This window comes from Trachinotus anak, unplaced genomic scaffold (assembly GCF_046630095.1).
Source record: "Trachinotus anak isolate AG129_WGS33_773 ecotype Australia unplaced genomic scaffold, CSIRO_AGI_Tana_v1 ptg000003l, whole genome shotgun sequence".
In the NCBI taxonomy this organism is placed as follows: Eukaryota; Metazoa; Chordata; class Actinopteri; order Carangiformes; family Carangidae; genus Trachinotus; species Trachinotus anak.
In genome coordinates, this window is record NW_027273854.1 from 18390927 (window position 1) to 18416900 (window position 25974).

The 25974-nt window shown below is 38.6% G+C and overlaps 3 protein-coding genes and 2 long non-coding RNA genes across 6 annotated transcripts in view; 3 read left to right on the plus strand and 2 right to left on the minus strand.

Moving 5' to 3' along the window:
- The first annotated feature begins 1176 nt into the window (after positions 1-1176).
- LOC139618411 (interferon-induced very large GTPase 1-like) lies at positions 1177-23620 on the plus strand. 2 transcript variants are annotated; one of them, XR_011689730.1, is made up of 5 exons: positions 1177-1379; positions 1947-2220; positions 3841-3878; positions 3975-9123; positions 22907-23620. XR_011689730.1 is itself a non-coding variant. In XM_071474305.1 (4 exons), the coding sequence occupies exons 1-4, from the start codon at positions 1329-1331 to the stop codon at positions 8823-8825; spliced, it is 5214 nt and encodes a 1737-aa protein (XP_071330406.1). In that variant the 5' UTR covers positions 1177-1328; the 3' UTR covers positions 8826-9513. The 2 variants fall into 2 exon arrangements, 1 of the variants encoding a protein (XP_071330406.1); XM_071474305.1 differs by lacking the exon at positions 22907-23620 and having other exon boundaries at positions 3975-9513.
- Positions 1189-25974, plus strand: part of LOC139618412 (interferon-induced very large GTPase 1-like) — a 34309-nt gene continuing 9523 nt past the window's right edge. The window contains exon 1 of the mRNA XM_071474308.1: positions 1189-1256. The gene's annotated coding sequence lies outside the window, so the exon portion shown is untranslated. The remainder of the gene's footprint in view (positions 1257-25974) is intronic.
- On the minus strand, positions 10245-25242 carry LOC139618416 (uncharacterized). Its single transcript, XR_011689731.1, has 4 exons — positions 24818-25242; positions 24477-24650; positions 10858-11029; positions 10245-10597 (listed from the first exon to the last, which is right to left on the minus strand). It is a non-coding gene; the product is annotated as an uncharacterized lncRNA (long non-coding RNA).
- Positions 11415-14639, minus strand: LOC139618418 (uncharacterized). The gene is made up of 3 exons (XR_011689733.1): positions 14389-14639; positions 11849-12545; positions 11415-11681 (listed from the first exon to the last, which is right to left on the minus strand). It is a non-coding gene; the product is annotated as an uncharacterized lncRNA (long non-coding RNA).
- LOC139618413 (interferon-induced very large GTPase 1-like) lies at positions 14670-23620 on the plus strand. The gene is made up of 4 exons (XM_071474309.1): positions 14670-14891; positions 15831-16104; positions 17635-17672; positions 17769-23620. The coding sequence occupies exons 1-4, from the start codon at positions 14844-14846 to the stop codon at positions 22617-22619; spliced, it is 5211 nt and encodes a 1736-aa protein (XP_071330410.1). The 5' UTR covers positions 14670-14843; the 3' UTR covers positions 22620-23620.

The window sequence follows — 25974 nt, forward strand, 5'->3', positions numbered from 1 at the left end:
TCTATATATGCATATGCAAATAAACAACAAATGCAATAAAGACTGTATAATAATTCAGTGTGTTCAATAAGCTCTGTATGACCAGGTATGAGTATACTTACTGTGGACCACATGTTTTTTAGTTCCTTTTTTAATGAATGAAATAAAACTGTATGTGCCAGAAAATATTATATCATCAGTAATCAGTTGATGCCTCCTGGCTGATGTGTTCATCATTGGTGCCTGCATACTATGTTTTGACAACCTGAGATAGTTAACTGTTTCCATATAAAGCTTTATAATATAAAGTTACCGTTGTGGAAACATGAATAACAGTATGCCCTAATTTGTACTCATGAAGATAGGAATTTAAAAATGTTTCTTGAACTTTGTGACAGCATTACATGTATGTAATTTTATTAATGATTCTTATTTTTCAGCACTTTTACTTTTTCATGTTAGTTATATATCTGAATTCTTTACTTTCCTGGATCTCTTGCTAGCTCTAGCTTGTGGAAACGAACAAATTGAAAATTTAATTTTAGTTTAAATTTTTATGCTAATGCTATGACTCAAAACAATATCATTGTCTGTGATCAATTAAGGAAATAGTTTATATTGTCATAATTAAGATGGATAATAAGATCCATCCGTCTGTTTTCTAGTCACTCAACCTCATTAGATGCATGGTGGGAAAAGGGCAACCAGAGTAGCCCAGATAGGTTCCTCCTAGATTCCCAGATGCTCTCAGACCAGCTGGGAGAGTCAAGCATGTGTTTATAATGTAAATTCCCCACCGTCTTCTGTGTACATTAAATTTAACTGAAGGCTGAAAATAAATTAATCAGTTCTTGTGATTTTTTTTTTTTTTATCTTTAATGATCTACATACACAAAATGTGTACTATTAGTATATTATTAGTACTTTAATAACAATAACTATTATATATATGATCAATGAAAGCGAAAGACCTACGCTCCCATTCGAGATGAGGACCGGGGGAGCCGGGGCTCGAACCACCGACCTTCGGACTCTATCTCCTCAGCCACAGCCACCCCATGTTTGTATGAGGGGGCGTTCAGTGACCGGGAGCAGCTTGACTGCGATTGGCCGACTGTGGGTTTGGGGTGTCAGTGGATCGTACGTCACGCTCCGAGCGCACGACCTGACTTGACAAACAAGGGGCTTGTAGTTCAATTAGACTACAACGGTGCGTTCGCTTACTGCGATGCTAGTACCATAGGTTAGTACAGGTATCCTCTCCAAAAAGGAAATAATCGACACCCCTGAAGTCTCATCTAAATCACATTCAAGTTCTTACCGGTTCTTACGAACCAGGAAGTGCCTCGATGGAGAAACGGCTTTCAAAATCAGAATGGGAAGAAAATAAAACGGCGAAGGTAAAGAGTTGTTTACATTTTTTTATTTGCTCAGCAGGTTAACCACAGCCTACATTTCTATTTCCTGATTCATCTTTAACTTTATGAAAGACGTTTGCTACTTTTATTTGCTCTGTGCTCAAAGTCGCCGATGATTTGTGACTTTTTGACTGTCCAACTAACTGACGTCATCGTTCAGTTAACGGCTCCAACCATCTCATTCAAGTAAAATGACAAATATCTGAAGTTATGCTTTTATTGTTCAATACTTTCAGTTTTTGGTCTTTTATTCATGGACATTTATCTCTGGTTTTAGACAGATTCAGGTATAAAATGTTGGTTTTGTATATAAAAATATGAAAGTTAATAAACACAGCTGATTTCTGTAATTGTGGGTGTTTTTTGTCCTGTGGTTGCAGTTTATGAATTTATTATAGTAGCTACTGCAACTATTACTGTAAATAGTGGATTAGAGTTTTTGTAGCTTCCTATATAAATTGATAAAACCAAGAGAAAAGAAGTAGATTTAATTAACATAACTGTAACTAACTGTCCTTGAGGTTGACAATATTTTCTGATTTTTACCAGGAAACCACAATGGTAAAAAAAGTTCTCTTGAATGTTCTGGACAACTTGACAGAGAAACACTTTAAGTGCTTCAAAGACCTCCTTCAGTGGGATGACGTCCTCAAAGGAAAAACAGCCATCAGCACGGCTGATTTGGAGAAGGCGGACAGAGTGGACACGAAGAATCTGATGCTGCAGACCTATACAAAAGCTGAAGTTCTGGAGATCACAATGGAGGTTTTAAAAGAGATCAAGAGGAATGATCTAGTGGAGATCTGCAGATCAGCACTAGAAGGTCAGTCACAAGAAGCAATATATTAAAAATGTATACAGAGCAAACTGTATTAATTTTACTTATGCTTGTTTTACTCTGTCCTGCACCTGGACAGTAAATCTAAGAGGAGAAACACACTGTTGTTTAGGTTTTTATACTCATTGTAGTTTTAAAGTCATGGACACAACAGTAAACAAGTCTTCAGCCATGCCAGCAGCTTTGTGAGGCTGTACTTTGGCTCCACATTGTGGGAGCTGCTATTGTAAGTGTGGTTCGCCCTTAATAATACATTTAAACTTGGGTAAATCAAGTAAATAAGTAAATAATCGGAAGTACATTTTAATATTTTGCATGAAAGAAGACTTTTAGCAACATAATAGATGATGGTGTATGCATGTGAAGAGTCAAAACTGTTGAAAGCAGTGTCAGGGATCAAACTGTAAGGCTCGTGGACAGCAGCTGTCAGGAAAAAGAAAAGTCCCATTTTCCCATTTTAACTCTACAGAGGGTTACTGCTAGGATCTATGCTGGTAAACAGTGGCGAATATAAAGTGGTTAGTATTTATAATTGAAACATTTCAAATGTTACAGAACTGAAAACATCTTCACTGGACAAACTAACATCAGTTAAGATTGTAAATTGTGAAATTAATTTTTAGGCTAATTTGTTATAGTTGCTGAGACATGGTATTTATGAAGAATTTAAGACATTAGGTCCTTTTTAAAGAACTGAAGTGTATGTAACAGATGAGCTCATCTAATAAGAAAAGTTCTGTGATCAAATCAAACATTTGTCTTCTTTATTAAGTAGACATGAAAGTTATTTGTAAAGTAAATTAATCACAGCTTGTCCAACTGATTTGTTTGCTAAAGCAGCAGCCTGAGCAACACAGAGGCACAGACAGGTGAGCTGCAGGCTCTCAGGTGAGCTCTGGCTCATGGCAAACAGTTGCACACAACCTCCAGGTTTTTGTACATCTATTTCTTCAAAATCACATCAAATTTAAATATACATTTTGTTTTTATATCAAATAAAATGTGAGTTATCTGTTGAAAAAACAGAAAAAAAACATGTCTGGTTTTCAGTAAATATATATCAGCAAAAACATATTCAACTTTTTAGGAAATCAGGCTCTTTTGTGTGTAAAGAGAAAAAAAACGATATCAAGTGCACATATAAAAATGTTTATTTTTGCTCTCTGACAAAATATTCCCCTGCCAAAGATCAAAAGCTCAACCTTTACCCTTAAATACTGACGACAGTACCAAATAAAAAAAAAATGAATAAGTGAAAAAATTATAGGTTTAATTGATACTGGTGTATCAATCAAGAAAACCTGGGGTTATCACTGTAATAACACCTGCTACAAAAGGTAAGAGAAAAAGCTCATCATTACAAAATCTCTTATACACACAATAGTATGGGCTGGAATGCAATGCAACATCACAAAAGACAGCCTCAAACAATATTATATGAGTAAATCAATACTCTTTAGCATAATGGCTTCCACTACAGGACTGATGAATTGAAATGCTTGTATGTTTTAGTAAGACTAATAAAAATAACACCACTAAATCTAATAATTATTCAGTCATGTTTGTGTAACCTGTAACTACTTTTTCTGTCCTTCAAATAAACAGGCATCACAAATGAAGACATGACTGGAAACAAGAACAAAGTAAGACACCTGAAATTCACCTGAAATAATAATATTTACTCCACATCCCATTGCACAAAGTGATGATGATAAACATACATTACAATTTCTTTGAAGGATCAATATCAAGAAGATCCCATGAAGAATTCTGAAGAAATCAGCTGTAAGGAACAATGTCAAAGAGAGACTGCAACACTACTCAGAAGACTCCACCTTCAACACAAACATCAGCAGAAGTTGTCTCCCGCAGATTTTCTTCAAATAGGTCCACCTGTGAAACAGGACCATGAAACATCTGAGAAAGATCTAGCTCATACTTTTCTTCAGAGGTTGATGATGTTAGATTACAGAGCCAGAGATATTCCTGTAAGACAAGACACTGCTGAGGTGAGCCATTCAACATCTGTTCCACTGTTTGACACTGTTGACACAGAAGAAAGTCTTTTCAATGCTTTTTTTAGCACCAGTGTGGACCACAATCAATCAAAACAGACTCACATTCATCCAATGGACATTCAAATGGCAGTATTTCACTGCTCAGACAGTTTCCTGAAGCAGAACATGATGACAAAGCTCTCTCAGTGTCAGTACGCCTTACCTTTGCTTGTTCCTGACCCAGTCAAAATGTACATTGAGTGTCCTCTGTGGACATTCAGGCAAATAAGAAAAACATGGAAGATAACTCAAACCAAAGATAATTCAAACAACAACAAGAGTTTGCCCATCTGTGAAGCTGAGACACCCATGGTGTCATTTTTCCGCCTGGGTTCACTTTCAGTGTCTAAATCTGAGCTGATCAACACTTTGATCAATGACCGTCACAACACCTTCTTCCACAGAAACTGCCCAGGTAGCACCAAATCTCGCCATTTGATGGATGGTGTGGCAGAGATCGCCTGGTACTGTCCTGCTGGAAAACCTGATGATGCCTTCACTGACTGCACTGCCTTCTGTAATCTTCATGGTGATGCCCTGACATTTGAAAAACAGCGTGACATACTGATTGAAAAATCTTCAGTCAATGTTGTCCTGTTATCAACTCCAAAAAAGGGTGACAAAAGTGCTACAGTTTTCTCAGATCTTCTGAAGTCTTCAAAGCCTCTCATTTGTCTCATTGTTGATGACAGTTGTGATGCTGTTGAGATAAAAAAGGGAACATTCAAAATGGGTCTAAAAGACCGAAGCCGGTCAGATATTTCTGAAGAACTGAAAAGGATCATTGGAGAGATTTTGTCTGGACCACATACATCCTTCCAGCTTGAAACCATGGCCAAGGTCTCTGGAATCAGAGTGGATGAAGATGACACAGTCTGCCAAAAAGGGAAATCTGCTGCTATGAAAATAATGAATGTGCTTCAAGAGACGAACGTGTCAAGAATCAAAGATAAATTCCTCCCTTGTCAAGGCCGACTGTGGCATGAGTGGTGCAGAATAAACAAAGAACTGCATCATCTCAAAGGAAACATTGAGAAGGAGAAAAGTGAAAAGCAACAGGAACTGATGACAATGCGACAGAAACAATGTGATGCTTCCTGTAGTGAACTGATGAAGTTGTTCATTGAAAGTCTGTCATCTCTGCCATCAACAGACAAAGAGTATTTCCTGAAATGGACTCAGATCTTAATAGATGCTCTCTCCACTGACGATCTCAATTCAATTCTCCAAAGCTATCATGACAAGTGGTCTGAGGTCTTGGCTCTGAAGAAGAAACATGACAAGTCTGATCAGTTAAACAGAAAACAAACTGAGCTTGAACAAATCTCAACAAAACTGCAGTCAGCAACTTTTGGTTTGGAGCACATCTTTAGAGAAATGGGGCAGATCTATGAAGCCCATAAATCTCTGCAGAAACAAACACAGAGGCGACAGACTGACTGGTCTAAATACCCTGAGCTGGCTGCAGAGCTGATGATATCAGGACACCCCATGGAGCTGATGGATGGAGATGCAGGTCATGTGCCTTTAACATGGATCTCTAGTCTTTTAGAGGAAGTCATCAAGAGACTGGGTGACCAGAGAGTGTTTGTGTTGTCAGTTTTGGGCGTACAAAGCAGTGGAAAATCAACTATGCTGAATGCCATGTTTGGGTTACAGTTTGCAGTGAGTGCTGGCAGATGCACCAAGGGTGCCTTCATGCAGCTGGTCAAAGTGTCAGAGGAGAGGAAGAAAGACTTCAGGTTTGACTACGTTCTAGTGGTGGACACTGAAGGACTGCGTGCTCTTGAATTAGCAGGTAACACCACTCCTCACCACGACAATGAACTGGCAACATTTGTTGTTGGTCTGGGAAACATGACACTGATCAACATCTTTGGAGAGAATCCAGCTGACATGCAGGACATTCTGCAGATTGTTGTCCAGGCTTTCATGAGGATGAAGAAAGTTAAACTGTCTCCAAGTTGTGTGTTTGTTCACCAGAATGTTACAGATATTGCAGCTGTAGAGAAAAACCTGGATGGAAAGAGACGCCTGCAAGAAAAACTGGACCAGATGGCCCAACTCGCTGCCAAAGAGGAGGTTTGTGATGCTGAGTGTTTCAGTGATGTCATTGCATTTGATGTGCAAAAAGATGTGAAATACTTTGCCCAACTATGGGAGGGAAGTCCACCTATGGCTCCTCCAAATCCAGGTTATAGCAAGAGCGTCCAAGAGCTGAAGAACATCGTCCTCTCTAAAGCTTCACAGTCTGCTGGGATCACTCTGTCACAGTTCAAAAGCAAAGTCCAGGACCTGTGGAAAGCCCTGATGAACGAACACTTTGTTTTCAGTTTCAAAAACACTCTTGAAATCAAAGTGTACAGAAACCTTGAGGTCCAGTACGGGAACTGGACCTGGGCCCTGAGGAGCAACATGTTGACCATTGAAAACCAGCTTTATAACAGAATTGAAAATGGAAAACTTGACAAGGTTGAGCTCAGTTATCTTTCTCAAGAAATGAGCAAAACATATGAAGAAATCAAAAAAGAAATGAGAAAGTACTTTGATGATGACAGAGACAAAGAAATGCTGGTTCAGTGGCGAGGCCAATTTGAAAACAAAATCCGGGAATTTCATGATGAACAGGTGAGAGGAGTGAAAAGAAAACTAAATGAAGTTATTCAGCAGAAGACAGCTTGTAAAAAGCTTGATGATCAGAAGACAGAGTTTGAGAACAAGCTGCTACAGAAGAGCAAAGAGCTCGCTCAGCAGTTAAAAGACAAGACACAAGATGAAGAGGAACTTCAGAAGCAGTTTGACTCTGTCTGGAGAGGCTGGGTGAGAGAACTAACTGCAGATATAAAACCTATTGAAGACATCAACTTGGAGGAAGATCATGTAATTATCCTGTATGAACTTGGTTTTGAATGGGCTCTTATAGGTGAATCCAAAAGCAGTGGCAGATACAAAAACATATCAGAGATCGGTGATTACTTTGATTATGTGACCCTCACTAAGTATCAGGAGCATTGTGAGGAAAACCAACAACTTCAAGAGAGCGAAAGAGACACAAGAGGACAGAGGACATTTAGCCAATTGCGTGACCGTGTTTCAAAAGCAGGTAGAAAAGTATTAAATTACTTGAAAGGGTCTTTTCAGTATGAAGACCAACAACTGATCAGATCCCTAATTGACAATGTTGAAAAACATTCACTTGATACAATCAGGAGCAAACCTGTTGCTACAAGTGGCTACAGTCCAACTTATTTGCTAGAAGTGGCCAAAAATGTCAAAGAAAAAGTGACAGCATTTGAATCAAAGAGGAAATATGCTCTGAAGAAGGAGTTCACAGTTGATCTCTTACTGTATGTGTTTGACAGAGCTAAGAGTTGGCTTTCAGAGTCCCACAAGAAATTCAAGATGAACAATGATGCTCTGATTTATTTAGAGAATAAAAAGGATCAATATTACAACATTTTCAGAAGCTTCTGTAAAGGAAGCTCTTCTGCTGTTGTGCTTGGAGAGTTGATCTGTGAAAAACTGAAGGTTTCCACTGTTGAGGCTGTCTGCAACAAGACTGCCATTGATGTGGCTGGAGAGATGAGGTGCAGTTTCCCAGCATTCAAAGGGAACAGACTGAACCTGGAGAAACATGTGTTGAAGTCACTGGCAGAGAAAGAGGACTTCAGTGATTTCATCACCTACATCCATCAACCAAGGGAACAGGTAGAGAGGTTTATAAAAGAGGAAGTAAAGAAATACATCTTCACATCTCACAGAGATAAAGCACGGGATATACTCAAGAAAAATGTTGAAGACATGAAACAATTTGTGAGTCAGGCTTTATTTACTGCAACAGAGAGAGTCAAAACCCAGAGAGGACACACAGACATGTGGCTGGAGGAATTTACCAGTTTGCTGAAAGATGAGCTGATGTTTGATGACATTTGTTCTGAAACCTTCAGAGACATAAACAACTTTGACTTTCTTAAAGAAGAGATAGAGAAAGGCCTTGTACCCATCATGAAGGAGACGAGCAGCCTCTCACTGAATAACATGAGTGAATTCAGGCTGACACCTGATCAAATCCTCATTGATCAGCTGTGCAAGTGCTGCTGGGAGAAGTGTCCATTCTGTTCAGCAGTTTGTACCAACACCATAGAAGATCACAGCCCTGATGACCACAGTGTCCCTTTTCATCGTTCCCGTGCAGTTAGTGGTGGTTATTATCGAAACACAGTGAAGATGGTTATTGAGTTCTGCACAACATTAGTTGCAAGTGATCAAAGCTTTTATCCTTGTTTGGATTCAGAGGAAACAATTCTGTATAAACGGTACCGAACTGCTGGTCCAAGGTTTGCAAACTGGAGAATTACCCCTGATGAGTCTAAACTGACGTACTGGAAATGGTTTGTGTGTAGATTTGAAAAGCAACTGGAGGACCACTATAAATTAAAATTCCAGGATTATGGAGAAATTCCCAGACAGTGGAGAGACCACACTAAAGAAGAAGCAATTAAAAGTCTGGATGAAATGTATAAATCTGAGTGATCCAACACAACTACGTCGCTGAAAAAGATGATACTTGTTTTCATGTGATTATTCAGGACTCAAACTCCTAAAGAATGAGGTTCACAGACTTTGACTGATTTCATCATCGACTGGTTGTTTTGTCTGTGACTAATAAATGTAGATAGTAAATGAATCATTACAAACTACAGCATATATAAATCTTATTGCTTTATTTGTATTAATACTTAAAACAGAGCACAGAAGAACAATAGTCATTTGGAGAATAAATGAGGCATAAAAAATATAAGTATATTAAATCAAAGTGTAATCTAAAAAAGTTGGTCAGTGTGAGATTCTTGATGTGATTGAAGTTTCCATGCTGAATATTTTGAAGTTTTATTGAATCAAAATACAAGGAATTGTTGTGAGAAGGTTGATGAGAGACATGCTGTCAGAAATGATCAACTTATACACAACAAAGAGTTGAGGGCATATTTCTTTGATAACCTGTGTAATCTATATTGTTTATCTAATTTCAAATAATCTGTCATTATATCTACATCATCTTTGTTGTTTTGATTTGTCTGAGCTTTTCTTATGTCCAGATTTAATGCAAAGAATGTAAGTTGTGAGGAAAATTTTTCTAAAGGAATTTATCATTTATTAAACTGATCACTCATTCACTCAGTAACAGTTGAACCTTTCATGTTATTAATGAGTATAATAAAAATACCTTCACATGAAAGACCATGTTTGTTTGTTTTTTTGTTTCTCAAATGACAAAGTCTGAATTTAAACTTTTGAGACCTGCCATCTGTTTGTAGAAGACCCCACCTTTTGTAGATGCTCCATGATACACATTAAAGTCTTCTTCCTAACTATTTCTGTTTGATAAGACCTGAAAGCCACCTTGTGTCTATTTGGCTTTTTGTCTAAAATTCACGCATGGCTTTTAGTGTGTATATTTTTATTATTTACAGATAACATCAAATGCCAGGCAGCAGTAAAATCCAGTTACAGATCGTCACCTTTGATGCATTTGAGATGGCTTCTAAAGCCAGTTTTCATGAACAATCTTAGTCGACTGTTCCTCTTTTTGAATGTGATCTGTTGCCTTTAAGGAAACTGCCACAATTTAGTATTGCATCTTTGTTAAGTTTGGGGAGAAAGACTTTTAAAAGCTCCAAAACCACTGGATACTACATTTCCCACACTGCAACTCAGCAGTGTCTTTCATTACACCCCCTCATGCCCACTTCTTTTCAAACTTCACACCGGAGTTATTTTCTGACTTTAGATGTCTCCCTGCAGAGACATCATAAGTGTTGTGTTGTGTAATGCCCCTTTAATTGGACTGTCACTCTCTGCATCAGAGCTATCTGAAGTTTGTGTCAGTATGTGTGAGGAAATATTTTTCAAAGCCAGGATCAGGCTACAGTTTATTAAACTGACCCCTCAGAGACAACAAGACAAGATCATTTAAATGTAAATGTTTTTTATTCTTGTGAACAACAGGACATTTTTAAATAAAGATACATTTCAGGTGTACTGAAGAGTTACATCTCTCGATGATTCATATTTCTTCCAATAACTGACCAAGTCTCAGTCTCATCTTTCTCCAAACTCAGAACCACAGCTTGCATGTGTTACAGCAGCTGCATCTCTTAGCAGATCTTGAAGGAAGTCAGTTTGAAGTCCCCTGTGACTCTGTTGTAGCTGATTGCGTCCATGCCAATACAGTTAGGGAACTGGACTTCCTGTCCATCAGGAAGCTCCACCTCAAACATGTTTCCTGCCAGCTTCAGTACAATCTAAATAAAAAACATACTTAGAGAGTAAAACCTTTTCATTTTAGTAGACACATTCTGACACACATACAACTCAAACTATCTATGTGTCAAGGGGAAAGTGAGCAAAGATATATATATATATATATATATATATATATATATATATATATATATATATATATATATTCAAACCTTAAGCCTTTCAAAAAATCCTTACAAAACCTTTCATGCTACTTCATCAAGTACACACGTCTTCTCCTCCTTCAGCTGGACTCCCTCACCTTGACGTCTGCTCCTCTCTGTAAGTGGTTGTGTATTTCCCGTTTGTCATCACACCAACAACCAGCAGTCTTTGAGTTGCACACAAGCACAGCTCCATCAGTGTCGTCATGGAAACGAGGGTTAAAGTGCAGCGCCAGGCCGTCTGCATCACAGCCGAGATCGCTCTGGAATCTGAAGAAACGTAGTGTGTACAGATATTATCACATATCATTATCCACGTTGCTTGCACGACATTTAGCTGCTGGTGTAACAATGGAGACTGTCTGTTCTCTCACAGGCTGCAGTGATGGATTTTAAAAGTTGTCCTATTGAAGCGTTAATGAATGACCACTGCAAGTGCAAGTGATGCTCACCCTGCTTCTCACTGTGAATTCTCTGATCAGCCTATCAATCTTAAGATGAAGAATTCTACACATTAAGTTAGGACTCTCATATTTTCTGCAACACCAGGTGTTTTTTTTATTATCTTACTTCACTAACAGTGATGATACTGATCTCTCCAGTGCAGAGGGCGCCCTCTGTACTGGAGTTTTTATGACATTGGATCAAAGAAGCAGCCAAGATCTGCAGAGTTCATAAACAGAGACAAGTTCAACTCTGATCACATTGATCCAAGCACCAATGGACATACAATAACATTTAACAGGATCTACAAACATTTTGTGCCAATGCCACATTTGTTGAGCCCCAGCTCCTGCAAAGTGTAGCAGGCGGTTCAACAGCTTCGGACTGGAAGCCTAAACTTGTTTTGACATGGACAGTAATGCAGTGCAACAAGTGCATTACCAGGGCGACCTGTGAACATGTCACCCCAGTAACAGCGCTGAAAGAAAGAGATTAAAAATACAGTGTCAATGTCAGTCAAGAGAAAACACTGACTATCTACAGCTCTACAGTAATTTAAATACAGTAGAGAAATGTAATTAAAACTAAGACTGCAGTGTGTTTAAGCAATCAAGCCTCACTGACTTTGTGACAGCTGACACTCACCTGACTGGGCATCGTTCAGTTTTCTTCCCTGGCCTTTATAGCTCAGCTCCCCTTCCTCTACTCAGTGGTGGCTCTAGCTTGTATGACCCCCCTCCTCCCCCAACAAAAAACACCATTCTGCACAAATGAACTTTTTATTAAATATCAGAACCACACAGACATAACAACATGTACAGTTTTAATACCAAAATATATACAATCATAAATACAAGAATAGGACCAAAGAACAGAAACTGTATTGTTTTTAACGATTTCACACAACCCAGAAAACTAACATGTATGTGAAACTATAGGCCTGAATTCACAACATTATCAATGAAATGTGCTTATTTGGAAGCTATTCTTGGTGTGGTTGACTTTAGACAACCAATTACATAAGTTGTGCACTGTTAAAATGACCCCCGCCCCAGTAGGGTGACCTGAGGTCCAGAGGTGAATCTGTCCCCGCCCCTCTCCCCCTTCCCCTTCTCCTGCAGCCTCTGAGTGTGAGGCCTTGTCAGCAGCAAGCAGACGCGCCTGCGCGAAACAGAGGTGACCTGATATGACTGACTTGACGTGCAAGTGAGCGATAGAAAACGCGCTCGTACCGCCCTCTCACAGACCATATCGTCCATCTCAACATCCGCCACTGCCTCTACTCCTGTCTGGGCCAGAGAGTCGGACAACTGCACAACAATGTCTGTCGCCATGTGGACACCTGAGGGACAAAAACATCATGTACTCCTTATTCTGCTGTAATAACACTGATGTGCAGACTGAGTCCACTCCACTTACACATCTTACACACTTATAATAATAATAATAATAATAATTATTATTATTATTATTATTATTGTTGTTGTTATTATTGTTATTATTATTATTATTATTATTATTATTGGAGGTTTTATGGCGACGATTTGGTGCATTACTGCGACCAACTGGAATGCAATGTGGATCACAATGTCTAATTGCCTGCCACAAAAAACAAACAAATAAAGATTAAATAAATAAATAAAACCAAACAAACAAACAAAAACAGCAATAACTATATTCTCTCATTTAACTTTGTTGATCTAAGGAGTAAGATCTCATACCAGTCCCTCACGTTCTTTTGCAATATGTCTACTAATTCAAATTTAACTTCCTCAAATTTTGAATCTTAATTACTGGGTCACTATGATATTTTGACAATGAATTATAACATGCTCCTCCTGCCCTCAGTAATCACATTTGCCTGTGTTATGTTTTCTGACTTTAAATAGTGTGTTGTTCAATCCAGTGTGTCCAAATCTGATTCTTGATATTATTGTTTCTTCTGGACTTAACTCTCCTACTTTGCTTTGGATTTTGTAATAGCATCTTCCTTGTTGCTCTTCCTCCCACTGCTTTTGCCACCTTTCCTTCAGTTTTTGCTTATTGATGCTCTTTATTTCCGTTCTGCTTCATCTAACTGCTAAATCTATGCTATTATGTCTTGTTGCCTCCTTTGCCACCTTGTCTGCCATTTCATTTCATGTCATCCCAGTGTGTGCTGGTGTCCATAAGAAATGTCACTGTAAACCCCTCATTTGAATTCTGTATAATGTTTGCTGTACTTCTATCAAGATATCTGGTCTGCTTTCTGAATGACTGAACTGTGAGCTGGTGAGTGATGAACTTGAATTTAAGCAAATGATTGTTCTCAACAGTGTTTCCTCAATTCACTGTAATGCTAATAATATTGCAAGAAACTCTCCTGCATAGACTGAAACATCATCACTGATCCTTTTCCCTGTTTTAATCTGAAATTCTGGCAATTGCCACTCCTGCTTTATTAGATGAGTTCTTTGAAGCATCTGTGTATATCTGGATGTAACTATGGTAACTGTCGATGTAAGCTTGTGTGGTGCATGGATTGTAGATCAACTTATTTTTGTTCTTCTTTTCCAGCAATGTGAAATCTACTGTGATGTCTGGAGGTATTGATGGTGGTCGTGCTGACAATGGTTCTGTTAGACTGATTAGACAATTAGTCTAATTGATGTCATTTCAGTTCGGATGCTTTCTGATTTATTTGTCCACCCAAAGTTTTTTGTTTTTCTCCTCTCCTTTTCCCAGCAAGGTTTTATTGTATCTTGTGTTGGGTGACTTTGACTATGACCCTGTAAATTGATCCAGTAATTCAGTGATATCTGCAATCTTCTTATTCTAATGGCATTTCTCACATTTCCACTTGTAGTGCTGCTGTTGGGGTTGTTTTAAATGCACCTGTGTATAATCTCAGTGCTTGATATTGTAGGTTATCTCATTTTTTTGAGACATGTGCTTGCTGCTGATCCATAAACTACTCAACCATGATCTGAAAGTGATCTAATTAAACCAATGTATCAATGAAGTTCTGTCTGCCCCCATTCATGTCCAACCAAACACCTCATTGCATTTAATACTTTCTCACACTTGTCCACAAATTTCTGAACATGTACACTCCTTTTGCATGTAATTTTCTCGTGAAACCATATTAAACCTAAAGTGTTTCCCTCTCCCCAAGTCTCGATTGTGTAATTTTAGTTTTATCTCACCAGCCATTCTTATCCTTGTAGAGAACTCTTCTACTTTCTTAATAGCCCCCTGTAGTTTATTTACTATGAATTCTACATTTCTTCTCCTCTTCCAAATTGCCCCCTCATCCGCAAAAAGCGAAAAGCCCATCTCATTTTCTATTCCCCGAAATACCTCAGCTGTCATGAAGGCGCGCACACACTCCCGCGCGCCCCTGACGTTCAAAACCTAATCCAGGACACGACCGGACGTGACGTCTGCAGAGACGGGAAACAAGGGACTTGTAGTTTAATTAGTCTACAACGGTGCGTGCGCTTACTTCGCTGGTAGCACCATAAATTAGCGCACGAATTCTCTCCGAAACTTTGAGGATGCAGTCTGAAGGAAATAATCGCCTCTCGGGTCGACACCCCTGAAGTCTCATCTAAATCACATTCAAGTTCTTACCGGTTCTTACGAACCAGGAAGTGCCTCGATGAAGAAACGGCTTTCAAAATCAGAATGGGAAGAAAAAATGGCGAAGGTAAAGAGTTGTTTACATTTTTTTATTTGTTCAGCAGGTTAACCACAGCCTACATTTCTATTTCCTGATTCATCTTTAACTTTATGAAAGACGTTTGCTACTTTTATTTGCTCTGTGCTCAAAGTCGCCGATGATTTGTGACTTTTTGACTTTCCAACTAACTGACGTCATCGTTCAGTTAACGGCTCCAACCATCTCATTCAAGTAAAATGACAAATATCTGAAGTTATGCTTTTATTGTTCAATACTTTCAGTTTTTGGTCTTTTATTTATGGGCATTTATCTCTGGTTTTAGACAGATTCAGATATAAAATATTGGTTTTGAATACAAAAATATGAAAGTTAATAAACACAGCTGATTTCTGTAATTGTGGGGTTTTTGTCCTGTGGTTGCAGTTTATGAATTTATTATAGTAGCTACTGCAACTATTACTGTAAATAGTGGATTAGAGTTTTTGTAGCTCATCCTATATATTTAAACTGTTAATCTACAAAGTATCTTCTAACTACAGCTATCATAAACACAGTGTAGTAAGGGAAGGAGTGGTTCAAAACTGTGCTTGATTACAGTATTTGAGCTATTATACCTTTATGTAATAAACATAAACTATTACAAATGCTGCAGCTTTGCAAGTTGTGTGTAAACCTGTAACACCATGTAACCATCCACACAGAGCAGGCAAAGCAAAGAAAACACCAAATTAAGGTGACTTTATGCAACATTTGTGTATTTTGTGTGACTGTGTAAAGGTGGATTCAGAGTGTTTTGTTTTTTAAATCACAGACATCATCTTGACCTCTTGACAACAACCTCAGTTTCACCATGACTGTATCTTTAACTCAAGCAATTGATAAAACCAAGAGAAAAGAAGTAGATTTAATTAACATAACTGTAACTAACTGTCCTTGAGGTTGACAATATTTTCTGATTTTTACCAGGAAACCACAATGGTAAAAAAAGTTCTCTTCAATGTTCTGGACAACTTGACAGAGGAACACTTTAAGTGCTTCAAAGACCTCCTTCAGTGGGATGACGTCCTCAAAGGAAAAACAGCCATCAGCACGGCTGATTTGGAGAAGGCGGACAGAGTGGACACGAAGAATCTGATGCTGCAGACCTATACAAAAGCTGAAGTTCTGGAGATCACAATGGAGGTTTTAAAAGAGATCAAGAGGAATGATCTAGTGGAGATCTGCAGATCAGCACTAGAAGGTCAGTCACAAGAAGCAATATATTAAAAATGTATACAGAGCAAACTGTATGAATTTGACTTATGCTTGTTTTACTCTGTCCGGCACCTGGACAGTAAATCTAAGAGGAGAAACACACTGTTGTTTAAATTTTTATACTCATTGTAGTTTTAAAGTCATGGACACAACAGTAAACAAGTCTTCAGCCATGCCAGCAGCTTTGTGAGGCTGTACTTTGGCTCCACATTGTGGGAGCTGCTATTGTAAGTGTGGTTCGCCCTTAATAATACATTTTAACTTGGGAAAATCAAGTAAATAAGTAAATCATCGGAAGTACATTTTAATATTTTGCATGAAAGAAGACTTTTAGCAACATAATAGATGAAGGTGTATGCATGTGAAGAGTCAAAACTGTTGAAAGCAGTGTCAGGGATCAAACTGTAAGGCTCGTGGACAGCAGCTGTCAAGAGAAAAAAAAAAGTCAATTTATTTCCAGCTAAAATTGGAATGAACAATGAGAACTGAACTGCAGAAACGTGTTCAGCCTAGAATTATACTTAAAGCTATTACACTGCAATATACATGTATTTCATTACTGTAGAATATTAATATTTTGTTCAGCTTTAATAGAAGTTGTGTACTCTTGTTTTAATGAATGTAATGTATTATCAGTCTGCCTGTGACTGTGGTCAGTGCTGGTATTGAGTCTGTGATATAAAATACTGATGGAAATCATGAGAGTAAAGATTACACTAAAAATGAAGGAGTAGTTCACTAAAATGCAAACACACAGACAAACCTTGAAAATGCAATAATAGCTTTTGCTGCCTGACAAAAGACTGTGTGTGTTGGACATGACCTGTGGCACAAATACAGAGATAAATCATGTACTGATTTGAAATCTGAAGCAGAAGCACCATGTATAGACACACACACACACACACACACACACATGCTCATTGACATAATACACTCCCAAGCCCCTTATCATCAGTTATTTGTAAAGTAAATTAATCACAGCTTGTCCAACTGATTTGTTTGCGAAAGCAGCAGCCTGAGCAACACAGAGGCACAGACAGGTGAGCTGCAGTCTCTCAGGTGAGCTCTGGCTCATGGCAAACAGTTGCACACAACCTCCAGGTTTTTATACATCTGTTTCTTCAAAATCACATCAAATTTAGGTATACATTTTGTCTTTATATCAATCTGATAAAATTTAAGTTATCTGTTGAAAAAACAGAAAAAAAACATGTCTGGTTTTCAGTAAATATATATCAGCAAAAACATATTCAACTTTTTAGGGAATCAGGCTCTTTTGTGTGTAAAGAGAAAAAAAACGATAGATATCAAGTGCACATATACAAATGTTTATTTTTGTTCTCTGACAAAATATTCCCCTGCCAAAGATCAAAAGCTCAACCTTTACCCTTAAATACTGACGACAGTACCAAATCAAAAAAAATGAATAAGTGAAAAAATTATAAGTTTAATTGATACTGGTATATCATGTTTGTGTAACCTGTAACTATTTTTCTGTCCTTCAAATGAACAGGCATCACAAATGAAGACATGACTGGAAACAAGAACAAAGTAAGACACCTGAAATTCACCTGAAATAAGAATATTTACTCCACATCCCATTGCACAAAGTGATGATGATAAACATACATTACAATTTCTTTGAAGGATCAATATCAAGAAGATCCCATGAAGAATTCTGAAGAAATCAGCTGTAAGGAACAATGTCAAAGAGAGACTGCAACACTACTCAGAAGACTCCACCTTCAACACAAACATCAGCAGAAGTTGTCTCCCGCAGATTTTCTTCAAATAGGTCCACCTGTGAAACAGGACCATGAAACATCTGAGAAAGATCTAGCTCATACTTTTCTTCAGAGGTTGATGATGTTAGATTACAGAGCCAGAGATATTCCTGTAAGACAAGACACTGCTGAGGTGAGCCAGTCAACGTCTGTTCCACTGTTTGACACTGTTGACACAGAAGAAAGTCTTTTCAATGCTTTTTTTAGCACCAGTGTGGATCGCAGTCAATCAAAACAGAATCACATTCATCCAATGGACATTCAAATGGCAGTATTTCACTGCTCAGACAGTTTCCTGAAGCAGAACATGATGACAAAGCTCTCTCAGTGTCAGTACGCCTTACCTTTGCTTGTTCCTGACCCAGTCACAATGGACATTGAGTGTCCTCTGTGGACATTCAGACAAATAAGAAAAACATGGAAGATAACTCAAACTAAAGATAATTCAAACAACAACAAGAGTTTGCCCATCTGTGAAGCTGAGACACCCATGGTGTCATTTTGTCGCCTGGGTTCACTTTCAGTGTCGAAATCTGAGCTGATCAACACTTTGATCAACGACCGTCACAACACCTTCTTCCACAGAAACTGCCCAGGTAGCACCAAATCTCGCCATTTGATGGATGGTGTGGCAGAGATCGCCTGGTACTGTCCTGCTGGAAAACCCGATGATGCCTTCACTGACTGCACTGCCTTCTGTAATCTTCATGGTGATGCCCTGACATTTGAAAAACAGCGCAACATTCTGATTGAAAAATCTTCAGTCAATGTTGTCCTGTTATCAACTCCAAAAAAGGGTGACAAAAGTGCTACAGTTTTCTCAGATCTTCTGAAGTCTTCAAAGCCTCTCATTTGTCTCATTGTTGATGACAGTTGTGATGCTGTTGAGATAAAAAAGGGAACATTCAAAATGGGTCTAAATGACCGAAGCCGGTCAGATATTTCTGAAGAACTGAAAAGGATCATTGGAGAGATTTTGTCTGGACCACATACATCCTTCCAGCTTGAAACCATGGCCAAGGTCTCTGGAATCAGAGTGGATGAAGATGATGCAGTCTGCCAAAAAGGGAAATCTGCTGCTATGAAAATAATGAATTTGCTTCAAGAGACGAACGTGTCAAGAATCAAAGATAAATTGCTCCCTTGTCAAGGCCAACTGTGGCATGAGTGGTGCAGAATAAACAAAGAACTGCATCATCTCAAAGGAAACATTGAGAAGGACAAAAGTGAAAAGCAACAGGAACTGATGAAAATACGACAGAAACAATGTGATGCTTCCTGTAGTGAACTGATGAAGTTGTTCATTGAAAGTCTCTCATCTCTGCCATCAACAGACAAAGAGTATTTCCTGAAATGGACTCAGATCTTAATAGATGCTCTCTCCACTGACGATCTCAATTCAATTCTCCAAAGCTATCATGACAAGTGGTCTGAGGTCTTGGCTCTGAAGAAGAAACATGACAAGTCTGATCAGTTAAACAGAAAACAAACTGAGCTTGAACAAATCTCAACAAAACTACAGGCAGCAACTTTTGGTCTGGAGCACATCTTTAGAGAAATGGGGCAGATCTATGAAGCCCATAAATCTCTGCAGAAACAAACACAGAGGCGACAGACTGACTGGTCTAAATACCCTGAGCTGGCTGCAGAGCTGATGATATCAGGACACCCCATGGAGCTGATGGATGGAGATGCAGGTCATGTGCCTTTAACATGGATCTCTAGTCTTTTAGAGGAAGTCATCAAGAGACTGGGTGACCAGAGAGTGTTTGTGTTGTCAGTTTTGGGCGTACAAAGCAGTGGAAAATCAACTATGCTGAATGCCATGTTTGGGTTACAGTTTGCAGTGAGTGCTGGCAGATGCACCAAGGGTGCTTTCATGCAGCTGGTCAAAGTGTCAGAGGAGATGAAGAAAGACTTCAGGTTTGACTACGTTCTAGTGGTGGACACTGAAGGACTGCGTGCTCTTGAATTAGCAGGTAACACCACTCTTCACCACGACAATGAACTGGCAACATTTGTTGTTGGTCTGGGAAACATGACACTGATCAACATCTTTGGAGAGAATCCAGCTGACATGCAGGACATTCTGCAGATTGTTGTTCAGGCTTTCATGAGGATGAAGAAAGTTAAACTGTCTCCAAGTTGTGTGTTTGTTCACCAGAATGTTACAGATATTGCAGCTGCAGAGAAAAACATGGATGGAAAGAGACGCCTGCAAGAAAAACTGGACCAGATGGCCCAACTAGCTGCCAAAGAGGAGGTTTGTGATGCTGAGTGTTTCAGTGATGTCATTGCATTTGATGTGCAAAAAGATGTGAAATACTTTGCCCAACTATGGGAGGGAAGTCCACCTATGGCTCCTCCAAATCCAGGTTATAGCGAGAGCGTCCAAGAGCTGAAGAACATCGTCCTCTCTAAAGCTTCACAGTCTGCTGGGATCACTCTGTCACAGTTCAAAAGCAAAATCCAGGACCTGTGGAAAGCCCTGATGAACGAACACTTTGGTTTCAGTTTCAAAAACACTCTTGAAATCAAAGTGTACAGAAACCTTGAGGTCCAGTACGGGAACTGGACCTGGGCCCTGAGGAGCAACATGTTGACCATTGAAAACCAGCTTTATAACAGAATTGAAAATGGAAAACTTGACAAGGTTGAGCTCAGTTATCTTTCTAAAGAAATGAGCAAAACATATGAAGAAATCAAAAAAGAAATGAGAAAGTACTTTGTTGATGACAGAGACAAAGAAATGCTGGTTCAGTGGCGAGGCCAATTTGAAAACAAAATCCGAGAGTTTCATGATGAACAGGTGAGAGGAGTGAAAAGAAAACTGGATGAAGTCATTCAGCAGAAGACAGCTTGTAAAAAGCTTGATGGTCAGAAGACAGAGTTTGAGAACAAGCTGCTACAGAAGAGCAAAGAGCTCGCTCAGCAGTTAAAAGACAAGACACAAGATGAAGAGGAACTTCAGAAGCAGTTTGACTCTGTCTGGAGAGGCTGGGTGAGAGAACTTACTGCAGATACAAAACCTATTGAAGACATCAACTTGGAGGAAGATCATGTAATTATCCTGTATGAACTTGGTTTTGAATGGGCTCTGATAGGTGAATCCAAAAGCAGTGGCAGATACAAAAACATATCAGAGATCTGTGATTACTTTGATTATGTGACCCTCACCAAGTATCAGGAGCATTGTGAGGAAAACCAACAACTTCAAGAGAGCGAAAGAGACACAAGAGGACAGAGGACATTTAGCCAATTGCGTGACCGTGTTTCAAAAGCAGGTAGAAAAGGATTAAATTACTTGAAAGGGTCTTTTCAGTATGAAGACCAACAACTGATCAGATCCCTAATTGACAATGTTGAAAAACATTCACTTGATACAATCAGGAGCAACCCTGTTGCTACAAGTGGCTACAGTCCAACTTATTTGCTAGAAGTGGCCAAAAATGTCAAAGAAAAAGTGACAGCATTTGAATCAAAGAGGAAATATGCTCTGAAGAAGGAGTTCACAGTTGATCTCTTACTGTATGTGTTTGACAGAGCTAAGAGTTGGCTTTCAGAGTCCCACAAGAAATTCAAGATGAACAATGATGCTCTAATTTATTTAGAGAATAAAAAGCATCAATATTACAACATTTTCAGAAGCTTCTGCAAAGGAAGCTCTTCTGCTGTTGTGCTTGGAGAGTTGATCTGTGAAAAACTGAAGGTTTCCACTGTTGAGGCTGTCTGCAACAAGACTGCCATTGATGTGGCTGGAGAGATGAGGTGCAGTTTCCCAGCATTCAGTGGGAACAGACTGAACCTGGAGAAACATGTGTTGAAGTCACTGGCAGAGAAAGAGGACTTCAGTGATTTCATCACCTACATCCATCAACCAAGGAAACATGTGGAGAGGTTTATAAAAGAGGAAGTAGAGAAATACATCTTCACATCTCACAGAGATAAAGCAAAGGATATACTCAAGAAAAATGTTGAGGACATGAAACAATTTGTGAGTCAGACTTTATTTACTGCAACAGAGAGAGTCAAAACCCAGAGAGGACACACAGACATGTGGCTGGAGGAATTTACCAGTTTGCTGAAAGATGAGCTGATGTTTGATGACATTTGTTCTGAAACCTTCAGAGACATAAACAACTTTGACTTTCTTAAAGAAGAGATAGAGAAAGGCCTTGTACTCATCATGAAGGAGACGAGCAGCCTCTCACTGAATAACATGAGTGAATTCAGGCTGACACCTGATCAAATCCTCATTGATCAGCTGTGCAAGTGCTGCTGGGAGAAGTGTCCATTCTGTTCAGCAGTTTGTACCAACACCATAGAAGATCACAGCCCTGATGACCACAGTGTCCCTTTTCATCGTTCCACTGCAGTCAGTGGTGGTTATTATCGAAACTCAGTGAAGATGGTTATTGAGTTCTGCACAACATTAGTTGCAAGTGATCGAAGGTTTTATCCTCATTCAGATTCAGATGAAACCATTCCATTGAAACAGTACCGAACTGCTGGTCCAAGGTTTGCTAACTGGAGAATTACCCCTGATGAGTCTAAACTGACGTACTGGAAATGGTTTGTGTGTAGATTTGAAAAGCAACTGGAGGACCACTATAAATTAAAATTCCAGGACGATGGAGAAATTCCCAGACAGTGGAGAGACCACACTAAAGAAGAAGCGATTAAAAGTCTGGATGAAATGTATAAATCTGAGTGATCCAACACAACTACGTCACTGAAAAAGATGATACTTGTTTTCATGTGATTATTCAGGACTCAAACTCCTAAAGAATGAGGTTCACAGACTTTGACTGATTTCATTATCGACTGGTTGTTTTGTCTGTGACTAATAAATGAATCATTACAAACTACAGCATATATAAATCTTATCGCTTTATTTGTATTAATACTTAAAACACAGAGCACAGAAAAACAATAGTCATTTAGAGAATAAATGAGGCATAAAAAATATAAGTATATTAAATCAAAGTGCCATCTACAAAGTTGGTCAGTGTCAGATTCTTGATGTGATTGAAGTTTCCATGCTGAATATTTTGAAGTTTTATTGAATCAAAATACAAGGAATTGTTATGACAAGGTTGATGAGAGACATGCTGTCAGAAATGATCAACTTATACACAACAAAGAGTTGAGGGCATATGTCTGTGTAATCTATATTGTTTATCTAATTTCAAATAATCTGTCATTATATCTACATCATCTTTGTTGTTTTGCATTGTCTGAGCTTTTGTTATTTCCAGATTTAATGCAAAGAATGTAAATCTTGTGTGGAAAATGTTTCAAAAGGATTTTAGCATTTATTTTATCATTTATTAAACTGATCACTCATTCACTCAGTAACAGTTTAACCTTTCATGTTATTGATTAGCATAATAGAAATACCTTCATCATATCTATGGAAAGACCATGTTTGTTTTTTTGTTTCTCAAATGACTAAGTCTTAATTTACACTTTTGAGACCTGCCTTCTGTTATATAATTTCAAATAATCTGTCATTATATCTACATCATCTTTGTTGTTTTGATTTGTCTGAGCTTTTCTTATGTCCAGGTTTAATGCAAAGAATGTAAGTCGTGAGGAAAATGTTTCTAAAGGAATTTATCATTTATTTTATCATTTATTAAACTGATCACTAATTCACTCAGTAACAGTTTAACATGTTATTAATGAGTATAATAAAAATACCTTCACATGAAAGACCATGTTTGTTTTTTTTTTGTTTCTCAAATGACAAAGTCTGAATTTAAACTTTTCAGACCTGCCATCTGTTTGTAGAAAACCCCACCTTTTGTAGATGCTCCATGATACACATTAAAGTCTTCTTCCTAACTATTTCTGTTTGATAAGACCTGAAGGCCACCTTATGTGTATTTGGCTTTTTGTCTTGGTCTTATAAGACATTCACACATGGCTCTTAGTGTGTATATTTGCATCTTTGTTCTGCAACTCAGCAGTGTCTTTCATTACACCCCCTCATGCCCATTTCTTTTCAAACATCACACCGGAGTTTTTTTCTCTGACTTTAGATATCTCCTTGCAGAGACATCATAAGTGTTGTGTAATGCCCCTTTAATTGGACTGTCACTCTCTGCATCAGAGCTATCTGAAGTTTGTGTCATATGACAAAATATTATATTGGTATATACCAATATAATATTTTACAATGCCAGGGTCAGGCTACAGTTTATTAAACTGACCCCTCAGAGACAACAAAACAAGATCATTTAAATTTAAATGTTTTTATTCTTGTGAAGAACAGGACATTTTTCAATAAAGATACATTTCATGTGTACTGAAGAGTTACATCTCTCTGGAAAACTTCATCGTTCTCGAGTCAGTTCTTTCCTGCTACAAACACTGGATGAAAGAAGCAGCCAAGATCTGTGGAGTTCATAAACAGAGAAGAGTTCAACTCTGATCACATTGATCCAAGCACCAATGGACATAGGATAACATTTAACATTTCGTGCACTTGTCATTTTTCTTTTTCTTTCTTTATTCCTGAAGTTAATGTTTCCTAGCAATGACAACAAAAGACACTTTCGTGATTTACCTTCGCCCCTACGATGCCCATGCCACATTTGTTGGGCCCCAGCTCCTGCAATGTGTAGCAGGCGGTTCAGCTGCTTCTGACTGGAAGCCTAAACTTGTTTTGACATGGACAGTAATGCAGTGCAACAAGTGCATTACCAGGGCGACCTGTGAACATGTCACCCCAGTAACAGCACTGAAAGAAAGAGATTAAAAATACAGTGTCAATGTCAGTCAAGAGAAAACACTGACTATCTACAGCTCTACAGTAATTTAAATACAGTAGAGAAATGTAATTAAAACTAAGACTGCAGTGTGTTTAAGCAATCAAGCCTCACTGACTTTGTGACAGCTGACACTCACCTGACTGGGCATCGTTCAGTTTTCTTCCCTGGCCTTTATAGCTCAGCTCCCCTTCCTCTACTCAGTGGTGGCTCTAGCTTGTATGACCCCCCTCCTCCCCCAACAAAAAACACCATTCTGCACAAATGAACTTTTTATTAAATATCAGAACCACACAGACATCACAACATGTACAGTTTTAATACCAAAATATATACAATCATAAATACAAGAAGAGGACCAAAGAACAGAAACTGTATTGTTTTTAACGATTTCACACAACCCAGAAAACTAACATGTATGTGAAACTATAGGCCTGAATTCACAACATTATCAATGAAATGTGCTTATTTGGAAGCTATTCGTGGTGTGGTTGACTTTAGACAAGCAATTACATAAGTTGTGCGCTGTTAAAATGACCCCCGCCCCAGTAGGGTGACCTGAGGTCCAGAGGCGAACCTGTCCCCGCCCCTCTCCCCCTTCCCCTTCTCCTGCAGCCTCTGAGTGTGAGGCCTTGTGAGCAGCAAGCAGACGCGCCTGCACGAAACAGAGGTGACCTGATATGACTGACTTGACGTGCAAGTGAGCGATAGAAAACGCGCTCGTACCGCCCTCTCACAGACCATATCGTCCATCTCAACATCCGCCACTGCCTCTACTCCTGTCTGGGCCAGAGAGTCGGACAACTGCACAACAATGTCTGTCGCCATCTGGACACCTGAGGGACAAAAACATCATGTACTCCTTATTCTGCTGTAATAACACTGATGTGCAGACTGAGTCCACTCCACTTACACATCCTTATTATTATTATTATTATTATTATTATTATTATTATTATTATTATTGGAGGTTTTATGGCGACGATTTGGTGCATTACTGCGACCAACTGGAATGCAATGTGGATCACAATGTCTAATTGCCTGCCACAAAAAACAAACAAATAAAGATTAAATAAATAAATAAAGCCAAACAAACAAACAAAAACAGCAATAACTATATTCTCTCATTTAACTTTGTTGATCTAAGGAGTAAGATCTCATACCAGTCCCTCACGTTCTTTTGCAATATGTCTACTAATTAAAATTTAACTTCCTCAAATTTTGAATCCTAATTACTGGGTCACTATGATATTTTGACAATGAATTATAACATGCTCCTCCTGCCCTCAGTAATCA

Excerpts from the sequence above, each read along its gene's own strand:
- LOC139618411 (XM_071474305.1), top strand. The coding sequence starts at position 1,329 with ATGGAGAAACGGCTTTCAAAATCAGAATGGGAAGAAAATAAAACGGCG. Across the intron at positions 1,380-1,946 it reads AAGAAAATAAAACGGCGAAG|GAAACCACAATGGTAAAAAA; the intron begins GTAAAGAGTTGT and ends GATTTTTACCAG. Across the intron at positions 2,221-3,840 it reads CTGCAGATCAGCACTAGAAG|GCATCACAAATGAAGACATG; the intron begins GTCAGTCACAAG and ends TCAAATAAACAG.
- LOC139618413 (XM_071474309.1), top strand. The coding sequence starts at position 14,844 with ATGAAGAAACGGCTTTCAAAATCAGAATGGGAAGAAAAAATGGCGAAG. Across the intron at positions 14,892-15,830 it reads GGGAAGAAAAAATGGCGAAG|GAAACCACAATGGTAAAAAA; the intron begins GTAAAGAGTTGT and ends GATTTTTACCAG. Across the intron at positions 17,673-17,768 it reads TGACTGGAAACAAGAACAAA|GATCAATATCAAGAAGATCC; the intron begins GTAAGACACCTG and ends ATTTCTTTGAAG.